General features: G+C 43.8%; 1 protein-coding gene across 1 annotated transcript in view; it reads right to left on the minus strand.

Annotated features, from left to right (window-relative positions):
* PES1 (pescadillo ribosomal biogenesis factor 1) overlaps positions 1–5279 on the minus strand; it is a 55969-nt gene extending 50690 nt beyond the window's left edge. The window contains exons 1-2 of the mRNA XM_069961487.1: positions 5221–5279; positions 4039–4159 (exon numbers count right to left, since the gene is read on the minus strand). Coding sequence (XP_069817588.1) covers positions 4039–4098 — 60 coding nt within the window. The 5' untranslated portion in view covers positions 4099–4159; positions 5221–5279. The remainder of the gene's footprint in view (positions 1–4038; positions 4160–5220) is intronic.
* Positions 5280–12285: the final 7006 nt, after the last annotated feature.

The raw sequence follows: 12285 nt of genomic DNA on the forward strand, positions 1-12285 counted from the left end.
TCTGCCAAAGATTTGAAGCCAAAGCCAGGAACAGACTATAAACAAAGATCAGGTCATAAAGGAAAGCCTGAGATTTCTCTTTTCAAATCCATTCCTGGCTTTGGCTTCAAATCTTTTGCAGATAATATTTCTGTGTAAATAACCACAATCAGCCGATATGGACAACAAGAGCGGTGGCAGCAGACCGCATCTGTCTGTAACGGGCGGAGTCCCTCATCCTGCTCCCTGTGGGCCCCTCCCTGCTAGCTGTTTGTGTGTGTTTTGGCACAAGTAGTGAGTGCTGACCTGACAGGTCGGGGCTCGCTTCCCCCTCATTATTGTGCTGCGTCAAAGCTTTTAGACACCGGTTATAGATTGTAATTGATATTTGTTAGGGTCCGATTGCACAGATCGTTCGAATTTTTGCATTAAAGATCGCATTTAAGTGATAATTGGTTTGTGGAAACACAGCAAACGATCAAGCAACGAGCAAGAAATCATTCATCGGGGTCTTTCACTACGTTCTCAAATCACCGTTGGTCGTTTGCTGAAAAGTCGCCGCTCGCTTCATCTAAACAGTCTTTTAAAGATTCATCCTATGTGTGAGATGGACTTGATCGCAAAAGCAATTTATCGGTCCGTTTACACAGATTTATCTGACAGAGTTTTTAAGCCAAAGCCAGGAACAGACTATAAACGGAGAACAGGTCGTAAAAGAGACTGAGATTTCTCCTCTTTTCAAATCCGTTCCTGGCTTTGGCTTCACAAATCTGGCTGTGTAAACACACCATTAACTGTCTGCATGATACATAGAATAACAGATCAAACCTGTAAAATGACACATTGTATCCACTTCAGCTACTTGTTCACTATGACATGCAATTTTAACCATTTGGTGCCACCTGCCTATAATACAGCTTGTTCTTGCTTGAGAACCCCCATTACATCTCTCTGAAAGAGTGGCTTCTAATTTATTATAGTGTCTCCGGGTACAAAGCTTCACAGCGTCCTTGTTAGAATCAGTTACTACAATTAGGTTACAGTCACATTTCAGTCTTAGCAAATTATTGCTGAGAAAAAAAGAATATTTAGCGGTCCCAGTTACTGAGTTACAGCTGGTGTCCTGGTTCCTTCACAATGTTCCATTACTGGCGCTGTAGCTGGTGGTCATTTCCTTGTAGAAGCCAAGTATGTATACCAGAAGAAGGCGACCATGTTTGCAAATAACACTCGGAACTGAAGAGAAAACGGGGGGGGGGGGGGGCGACACACAAAACATGTTTATTCAACAATCAAATTTGTCTATATTTTGCGACACATAATAACAATCCACTGTATAGAGCATTAGGCCCGGAGCGTTGTTTCCATTATAACGGACCTGTTTTTTCTTTTAATTGCATCCTGGGATTGTAGAGATCCTCCACGCAGTACAAGGATGAGTTCACACACAATGGACCTTCGTTTTGTTTTTCTAAGAAGCCACTGCAGTTGGTACAGCTCAGGCAGACATGTCTATACAGCGTATTAATATTGAGTATTCTTTGTCAGAATACACATGAAAACCACATAAAATAAGTGTCCCTTTTTTGGTAAGAATACACGTTATCATCTCAGGGTATGTGCACACTGAGTCATTTTGACAGATATTCCGCAGCTCGTGGACTGCGGCGCGCGCGTGTCCGCCTGTGTCATAGACTCCATTCTGTGCACGGGTGGATTCCACCCTCTGTCAAAAGAATGAACTTGACGGAGGAAAGAATCTGCCAGTGCATAGAATGGAGTCTATGCCACGGGCAGAGACGCGTCCGTGAGCAGAGAATTCCGCAACAAGAGTTTCTGTCAAAACTATTCAGTATGCACATACCCTAACTCTACAGCAGGAAAATAGGCATCACAGTCTAAAGGGGTATTCTGGTCAGGTAACATACATGATTAATCATCTTCTCCTCCTGGAGCTTAATAATTTGTTCCATACTTCTTATTAGTCTCCTTCCCCCAGTTCTGGGCAGTTGCTGAAGATGCAGAAAACTGTGTGTAAGCTGTTAAATCCATCTCCACTCTGATCTCCCTCTGACGGCTCATGTAAACAGCTCCCTGGCCAGGGCGGGTTAATCTGAGGTCAAATAATTTGTGATCTCACAGTGGTTAACACTCCTGGCATCACAAAGTGCAGAGACAGCTGGCCAGAGAGCAGTTTACATGAGCCACCTTGGAATGATTGGGGGCCCCACGAGCCACACATTGACTTAGGGCCCCATTGCACGGTGGCTGTCCCGGCCAGTGATTTGCTGAGCCACCCATCACTTCAGAGACCGGCTCTAAAGTTGTAAAGGCGGCTGCGGGGGGAGGTAATGTAAACAGTTTATTATTTTCTTCACAGATTCATCTGCCATTGGTCGCGCCTCACTATTACACATAGTAATGCACAAGCAGCGGATGATTATTTTAGGTCCGGACCTAAATGATTGTTGTAATCGGCTGACAGTTGTCTTTATTACACGGAGCGATAATCTGCAAAAATCGCCCTGATTCTGCAGATTATCGATCAGTGTAATAGGGCCCTAAGGGTGCCTTTACACAGAGAGATTATCTGACAGATCTTTGAAGCCAAAGCCAGGGATGGACTATAAACAGATCAGGTCATAAAGGAAAGACTGGGATCTATCCTCTTTAACGCTATTCTTGGCTTTGGCTTCAAGAATCTGTCAGATAAATCTCTCTGTGTAAATGCACCATTGATTAATCAATTAACAATCAATTTCATATATCATAGTAAAATACAGTGAATATAGGGTATTCAGGTCATACAAACAACAGTGACATACTTAATGAGCGTGTTCAGCACAATAATTGTGTGATACAAAGTGCCGATTCTGGCCAATTCATGTACAAATGAAATAATGATGAACCCAGTGTCGCATGTGTATCTAATAATCATAATGAACAAACATAAACAAACACAGACCACAAAGGTTAATACATACTTGAAAGCAGGTACCGGGAACTTGGTGACGTCAGTAGATGGCGCCGGCGTCCCCCACCGCCAAGCACCACACGCCGCGCCCGCCAGGATGAGAGACAATTCATGTGATCACTTCCTCCGCTCATGTGACCATTAGTGAATCTCAGCCCGCACATGCGCATTGTGGGAGCCCAGACAGCGGAGGGCGTCCACGCCCCCACCACGAAACAGAACGCCATCTTGGTTAAAGGAAAATAGCCCACAGTGTATCAGGCAACAATTGCCACCACAAATAAAAGTAAAAAAGGAAGGAAGATGGAGGACATGAATTATGGTAAAGGAAATTGTAAATCTAAGGGCTTAAAATAAAGGCTTAAAATAAAAGAAATATTAAACCTAAGGGCTTAAGTTGCCAACCAAATACTTAAAGCTTAATGCTCCATAGAGTTAATATACAACGGTCCTGGATCTGAGTGTTAGCACGGAGGAAGTGATCACATGATGTGTCTCTCATCCTGGCGGGCGCGGCATGTGATGCCTGGCGGTGGGGGACGCCGGCACCATCTACTGACGTCACCAAGTTCCCGGTACCTGCTTTCATGTATGTATTAATCCTCGTGGTCTGTGTTTGTTCATTATGATTATTAGATACACATGCGACACTGGGTTCATCATTATTTCATTTGTACATGAATTGGCCAGAATCGGCACTTTGTATCACACAATTATTGTGCTGAACACGTTCATTAAGTATGTCTCTGTTGTTTGTATGACCTGAATACCCTATATTCACTGTATTTTACTATGATATATGAAATTGATTGTTAAATGATTAATCACTTGCATCACTGTTTGACCACATTTATACTGAGCTGATTCACTGTGTTTCTGTCACTGCTTGAGAAAGGCTGTAAATTTGCCGAAACGTTGCATTGGTGTGAATAAACTCCTCACTTTTTTTTCAGGTGCTGTCTCCTGCATATTTTTTCTTGGGAACCTTCATCATCAGTTACAGAACTTGTACTCTCCCATATTCAAGCTGTGAAAAGAAAAGCTCCATACAGAAACTGTACTGGATATAAGAATCAGGCACTTACTTGTACTGGAACATAGTTTACATTGATAAACTGAAATGGTGTCCAAACTTTCCAGTTCATCTTAAGTGCTGACCAGTAGCTCTCTTTCAGTGTCCGATTCAGTGACTTTAGGTTTTTTTCCCTGACGGACAAAATAGTTACATACTGAATATAAAACATACAATCACAGGTCTATATAAGACAACTAAAATGCACCATAAAATTTGCTAGTCACATGAATACACAGTTCTCTTGCTATTTGCAACTGCCATGTAAAACTTTTAAGGGTGCATTCACACGTAGAGGATCCGGAGCGGATTTGATGCTGTAGATATCAATGTAACTAAATGACTGAACACAGCATCAAATCTGCTGCAGATCCCGCACGTGTGAACACACCCTAGAGGGGTATTCCACTCAAAAACATTTTATAAGTCGCTGCTTATGGTGAGAGTAACAATTCATTCCATACTTATCTATTCAGTCTCCTTCCCCCAGTACTGAGCTGTTGCTTTCCGCTACAAAAAAACTGGTGTGGAAGCTTTCCTCTCCTCCCCCCTCCCTTCTGAGACGGCTGATGTAAAAAAAAGTCCCTATCTGCAACGTTGTAATGCTGGGAGGGTTAAAGTGAGGTCAAGTTGCTGATAAACTCATTGTGATTATCCTTCCCAGCATTACAAAGTTGCAGATAGGGACTTGTTTACATCAGTCATCTCAGAAGGGAGGGGGAGACTCATAAATGGTCACAACCTGATTTTTGTGCTTTCAGTAGAAAGCAGCAACTCAGAACTGGGGAAAGAAGACTAAATAGATAATACAAGTATGGAAGGAATATTTAGTCTCACCATGGGCAGCTATATTTGAAAAGTTATGGAAAAAAAGGTGTTTTCTGAATGGCTGAGGCACCACAGGCCAATATCATGAGGCAAAGACTTGTTTTATTGACCCATCACGTGTGCAATGTTTCAATTCCACCATGGAAATTTCTCAAACACCCGCAAGAGCTCTAAGCTACAGATTGGGCTATAAGCCTTCACAGTGTCATTCAACGGACATACTTGTATAACATACATGTCATATAGTAAAAAGACTTGTATGCTATATAGTATAATATGGTAGGTTATCAATAAACACTCCATTTGTAATACAAAGGTCTTAGTGGGGGAAGAGCAAATATGGAAAAGTCAAGTAGGAAACACTCACTTCAAAAAAATTCATCACAATAAAGAAGAGAAGTAAGAAAGCAGGAGCAATGATCAACCGGTCAAGGAGAAGGCGACGTAGTCCGGCCAGAGGCAGAGAGGATGGGACCCACTGCTCCAGAAACAAGTAGAAATAGTGAGACAGCGGCCCAGTGAAGAAAAGCCTGTGGGAGAGAACAGATCATTTAGATCCAGGGGTAGGGAACCTTGGCTCTCCAGCTGTTGCAAAACTACAACTCCCATCATGCCTGGACAGCCAAAGCTTTAGCTTTGGATGTCCATGCATGATGGGAGTTGTAGTTTTGCAACAGCTGGAGAGCCAAGGTTCCCTACTCCTTATTTAGAAGACAGAAGAAATAAAGTATTTTAGCAAATCAGAGACCTGTCAAAAGTTTTTATTGGTCTTTAAAATACCAGGGAGAAGTGCACAGTGAGATACTTCTCTCCCTGGCTCACTGCATGGATACTCAGGGGGAAATATATCAAACTGGTGTAGAATAGAATTGTCTTAGTTGCCAGAAAATCCAGAATAATTCTTAGGGCCCATTTACACTGAAAGATTATCTGCCAAAGATATGAAGCCAAAGCCAGGAATCGATTTGAAAAGAGGAGAAATCTCAGACTTTCCTTTATGACCTGATCCCTGTTTATAGTCTGTTCCTGGCTTTGGCTTCAAATCCTTGGCAGATAATCTGTCAGGTAATCTTTCTGTGTAAATGGACCCTAATGCTGGGTTTACACGGAGCGATTATCGTGCGAATTTGCACGATAACGATCGAATTCGAATGATAATAGTACGTGTAAACGCGGCAAACGATCGAACGACGAGCGAGAGATCGTTCATTTTGATCTTTTAACATGTTCTTAAATCGTCGTTCGTAAAAAATTCGCAGATCGTTCCGTGTAAACAGTCGTTCACTGATTTTACCTATGTGCGAGATAGGCTTAAGCAATCGCAAAACTAATTCTCTGTACGATATATCGTTCCATCTAAACGCTGATCGTTATAAAAAAAAAAATTACTTCGAAATCGTTAATCGGGCGAATTATCGCTTCATGTAAACCCAGCATAAGGGTGCGTTTACACAGACAGATTTATCTGACAGATTTTGGAAGCCAAAGCCAGGACTGTATTTGAAAAGAGGATAGATCCCAGTCTTTCCTTTATGACCTGATCCCTGTTTATAATCTGTTCCTAGTTTGGGCTTCGAAGATCTGTCAGATAAATCTGTCTGTGTAAACCCACCATTAGTTGCCACTAGCAACCAATCAGATTCCACTTTTCATTCCTCACAGAGTCTTTGAAAAATGAAAAGGTGGAATCTGATTGGTTGCTAGGGGCAACTAAGACAATTCTACTTCACACCAGTTTCATAAATCTCCCCCTCAGACCCTAACCAATCATAACTTTGAGGTGTAACTGTATCATAACTGTTGACACAAATAATTATTCTGGATTTTTGTTTGCCTAAAACTACTTGTTTAGAGGCCGCATTTATCAACTGCATCGCTGGCGTACGCCACAGAAAAGGCGCAGTTTTTTTGTGCAAGCAACATGGTTTGCACATAAACCTGCGCCTTTTCTTTGGTATACGCCTTGATAAGCTTGGCCTCCTCCTGCACCAAAATTTATCAGGATATACACCTGCAAACATGTGTAAATCATGGCAGAGCAGGTATATATTTCTGTGCTCCTCAAGTGACAGGCGCAGGTATACGAGTATGCTAGTCTTGATAAACGTCCCCCCTGTTTTTGATCTGGCCCCGGGCCACCAATCAGAGCTCAGCTTTCATTTCTCATATTGCTCTGGTAAAATGAAGGCCGAGCTGTGATTGGTTGCTATGGTCAATGATTGATAAATTTGGGCCTAAATTTCTCCTTGGGCTTGGAACGACAAGGCTGCCTTCTTTCCCACAGCGCCACTCTTGCCTACAGGCCGTGCCTTGTTATGCAGCAAAGGAAAGGCTGAGCTGTAATAAAACACCCAGCCTAGGGACAGAGTCCTGCTTTTTCTGGAAGACTGCAGCCTTGTTTCCCAACCTCCCACAATCCCGTTCATCAATCTACTTTGTTCCTTAACCAGGAGCTCACAGTTACTATGGTTTTTTTTTAGCACCTTGTTCAGACACTCATTTGGCACATACTTCACTACCTTCACAAGCTGGAGGGTGCACAAATATTAGTACATGTAAAACTGGATTTTTTCTCTCCAATTCCCTGTGACTACAGAGTAATGTCAATCCGCACATGTCACATTTTTGTTATATTTAGCGTATAGGTTCTTACCCATAGGCAGCAAATCTTAGTGGAGCAACCAGGTCGACATTTTTCACCGATGACTTACACTGGCGCCTCCTTTCAATGCTCTGTGATAAAAGATTCCCCAATGCAGAGAGAATTGCGCTGAGAATAAAAAAAAAAATAAAAAATCTTGCAATGTCTACTGCCATGCTACAAGTGTGCCCACACTCCATTTTGTCTATAGGCTATATAAGGTACAACTTAAAGGGGTATTTTTCTTTCAAATCAACTGATTTCAGTAAGTTATCTAGATCTGTAATTTACTTCTATTTAAAACTCGTCAGTCTTCCCATAGTTATCAGCTGCTGTATGTCCTGCAGTAAGTGGTGTATTCTTTCCGGTCTCACACAATGCTCTCTGCTGTGTCAGAGACAGGAACTGTCCAGAGCACAAGAGGGTTTTCTATGGGAATTTGCTACAACTCTGGACAGTTCCTGTCACTGACAGACTGGAGAGAATACATGACTTCCTACAGGACATACAGCAGCTGATAAGTATGGTGACATTTTTTAATAGGAGTAAATTACAACTCTATATAAAACTTTCTGAAACCAGTTGATTTGAAAGAAAAAGATTTTCGCTGAAGTACCCTTTTAAAGGCCACCAAATGTTTAAAAAAAAAAAAAAATGTCAGATACGTCGGAATTTTTAATCAATGGGCGTCCAGTTGCTAAGACCCCCACCGAATGGGCAGCAATACTAGGCTGAACACTGACCATTCGTTTCTGCCTGTACCTGCTCAGAGAATCTATGGACTTGGATGGATCTGTGAATCCATACATGTCATAACACTCGTCAAGCATTAAGAGTATGTGCAAGTTTTTCACTCCACCCACTGATAGAACTATTTGAGTGGTTTGACATCACATCCAATCATACGCCTCACCTTGATGGTTTGCTCATGCTCAGATTAAATTTTTCTTACTACCTAATACTTCGGCTTTGTTTCTTATATTAGGGATCCCTGGTCTGGTAGATTCAGTCTTTCAAGGGGTTATCCAGCGCTGCAAAAACATGGCCACTTATCCCCCTCTCTTGTCTCCAGATTGGGTGGCGTTTTGAAACTCAGTTCCATTGAAGTAAATGGAGCTTTAGTGCAAACCGCACCTGAACTGGAGACAACAGTAGGGGGAAAAGTGGCCATGTTTTTGTAGCGCTGGATAACCCCTTTCATGCACGGCTTTGCAGTCACCATTTTATCGTAGCCCACTTCTGCTCGGGAAATGCTTGACCCTTTCAAAAAAAGTCCCAGACCTAAAACTGTTAGGATCCTGTGGATCTGCGCCACTTTCTCTCTACCCTCACCTGCCCTGCTCACTGATCAGTCATCCTCTGAGCGGGTACTGGAGTTGTACGACATTCTTTGTCTCTGGTATGCTCCATTTAAAGTCAATTTGTAAATCCCACTACCATTTCTACCAAACATGGTCCAGTTAGATCAGGCATGTCCAAACTTTTTTCGAAGAGTGCCAAATTTGATGAAGTGAACATGTGCGAGGGCCGACCATTTTACATGCTACATGCTATATGCTTTATAACACAGGCAGATAATAGCAAGCTGGATACCTGGGGGGCCGTAAAAGTTCGGAACGCGGGCCGCAAATGGCCCTCCGGCCGGACTTTGGACATGCCTGAGTTAGATGGTATTACGAGACTCCCCATGATGTGCCAACCTTCTGTGACCCTCTTGCTGAGTGGCTTCCCGTGGCCTTCGGAAAGCTCAGTGTTTGTATTGAGTAATGTCCTGTCTAGCAGCCTGTGCCCTTTATCCCTATGTTCTCTATTCTACCTTCTCTACAGATTTTTCACTGGTTGTTCTGGTTCTCTCTTCCAAATCGAGGGAGAGCGATGGGTCTTCCTCCCTTCACTTGCTTCCATTCAGTGCTTCATCCTGTACTTGGAGTCATGGCTGTTGTGGTCTATTTTGCAGTAATTGAACAAGATGTTGGGGTTACACCCCCCTCCCCCAGTATTCTTCCTGATTACTTCTATAGGCTACAATCACACATAGCATTTCCCTCAGTCTTTTATCAACCAAAACCAGGAGTGGATTAAAAACACAGTTGCACTCCTGATTTTAGTTTAAAAAAGACTGACAGAAATACTGAGTGTGATCATAGACTAAGAGTGCCTTCACACATACCGGATCACAGCGGATTTCATACCGCAAGTTCCACTGCAATTCCCAATGCTGTAATTTTCTATGGGTTTACATACTCACAGCACATTCTTCTTTGCGCTGTGAGTATTCAAAGCGCCTTCCAACTTAAAGGGGTTATCCAGCGCTACAAAAACATGGCCACTTTTCCCCCTCTCTGGTCTCCAGTTCAGATGCGGTTTGCCACTAAGCTCCATTTACTTCAATGGAAATGAGTTTAAAACCCCACCCAATCTGGAGACAAGAGAGGGGGAAAGTGGCCATGAGCCGGGATGCGGCACTGGGAGGGGCAAGGCAACGGGTAAATAGGACTTCTTTATTATGTTCCCACCCCCTGTCCCCCCTGGATTTTTCACTGTTTCACAGAATACCCCATTAATTTCTGCCTCTCTCTCTCAAAACACACACAGCCTTCTGCAGCCATAGCACAAACACACAGGCAGCCTTTTGCAGCCATAGCACACACACAGCCTTCTGCAGCCATAGAACACTGAAGAAAACCACACACAGACAAAATACCACACTGAGGACAGAGGTTCCTGCTGCACTACATATGGCTTCTTCTTTATATTACACAGGATACCTTTATATTACACTGCTGCTCATATACAGTCATCCAGCCTCCAGTAAGAGATCTAGCCCTCCCTCAATGGACTCTTCCAGCTCAGAAACAAACTGCTAAATAGTGACAGACAAACTTTTCCCCAACCACCCTTCTCTAATAGGCAGGGCTCCAGACTAAAAAATTTACCTAGGAGCCATTGGCTCCTAACCTGAAAAATTTAGGCGCCAAATAGAATATTTGGTCGCCAACATTTTAAAACATGTAAAATTAATGTTATGTTAAATGGGACTTACTGTATGCAGAGGCCACGGCAGCATCCTCCTCCTTTAGATTCTTTCTTTTGTTAGTTTGAAAACGTTCAACATGGAAACTAGCAACTTGACAACCATATACCCCCCTGCTGCCGATGTGTTCCCTCAGCCAGCTGCTATATATATATATATATATATATATATATATATATATTGTAGACATGTCACTGGTAAAGTGCTCGAGGGGATGTACATCTCACCTAGGCTGATGCATAGTGTGAGATGGTAAATCCGGAGGAGGTCAATTGCTCAGCAGTGATATGCTGCTGAGTTATTATTTAATTTTCCGGGCCGGACTTACTGGAATGGCGGATAGGTTGGTAGTGGGATCTGCCATTCCCTCCCCCTCGATCCAGTGTGGGTTTTGGGATCAGGTGAGCTCTGATCCCAATCAGCCTGAGAAGGCAAAAGGTGTGCTCAGTGTGCAGGGGAAGCTCTCAGCCAGGAGTAAACAGCCTGCCTGGTGTGTTTGTTGAGAGCTGGGAGTACAGCCGCTGCTGGGGCCTGTTCACACCCCGAAATACTGCCGAGTGAAGTGCCAGAGAGGTGACCAGTGTGTTAGTAAGCGCCCAGACGGGCAAGACCTCTTTTGTTTGTTTTATTCTTAAAGCACGGTGCTGCTGTATTTTGTTTGATGGACGGTTTATGCTGCAAATAAACGCCAAGCTGTTGTTTTACAAGTCCAAGTCTGCTGTGAACTGTGTCCAAACACACCATCCCCCGGGAAGATCCCTACAAATATATATATATATAGCCCCCGGCAGCCGATGACATATAGCCCCTGTGGCAATGTATATGGGAAGTGGTACTGTGCAGTGTATACATACACACAGACACTGAGGGAAGTGGTACTGTGCAGTCTATACATACAGACACTGAGGGAAGTGGTACTGTGCAGTCTATACATACAGACACTGAGGGAAGTGGTACTGTGCAGTCTATACATACCCCCCCACACGCACTGACTACCGCACCTAACCGCCATCACAACAGACACACTACCAATCCCCCGCCCAGGCCGCGGTCCCCCCACACACATTACTGGCCGGCCGCCACCCCTGCCGTCCCTCCGGTTGTACTCACCCACTATTTAAGCTTGGTGCCGCTGGAGTGAACTTGGACCGCCGGGTGAGGAGAGGCGGGAGAGAGGCGCTGGAGGAGTGTGGCGCCTCTGCGGCCGTCCGTCCAATGAATGACAGACGTGCTGGATGACGTCACTGGAGAAGCGTGTCCCCGCACACGTCATCCAGCACGTCCGTCATTCATTGGACGGCCGCAGAGGCACCACGTGATTCGGCGCAGCGTGTGGAAGGCGGAAGTCCTTAAAGAGACAGCGCGCCGCCGGGGCCAGTCGCAAATGGCGCCCAGATTAATAAATCTGGGCGCCATTTGCAAGATGTCAGTCGCATTGGCGACCATTTTGGTCGCCATCTGGAGCCCTGCTTCACCCTGTGTATCTAAATGTATGTGAGAAAGGGTTTTTATGGTCCTAATACTGATAGAACATAAATATATTAATAAAGAACAGTCAGACTCCAGCCAAACCCAGCTCCAATTCCCACTCCACAACCCTGATAATGTAATGGCATGTTGCTAGGGTATGCCATTACTTTATGAGATAGGAGATTTGATATAGGACTAGTTTAAAGCGAATGTACCATCAGTACATTCGCTTTAAGCTTTGCACATGGTTAGAACGGCACAGGCACAGGGAAGCCGGTGCCACAATC

Source organism: Dendropsophus ebraccatus, chromosome 3 (genome assembly GCF_027789765.1).
Source record: "Dendropsophus ebraccatus isolate aDenEbr1 chromosome 3, aDenEbr1.pat, whole genome shotgun sequence".
Lineage (NCBI taxonomy): Eukaryota > Metazoa > Chordata > Amphibia > Anura > Hylidae > Dendropsophus > Dendropsophus ebraccatus.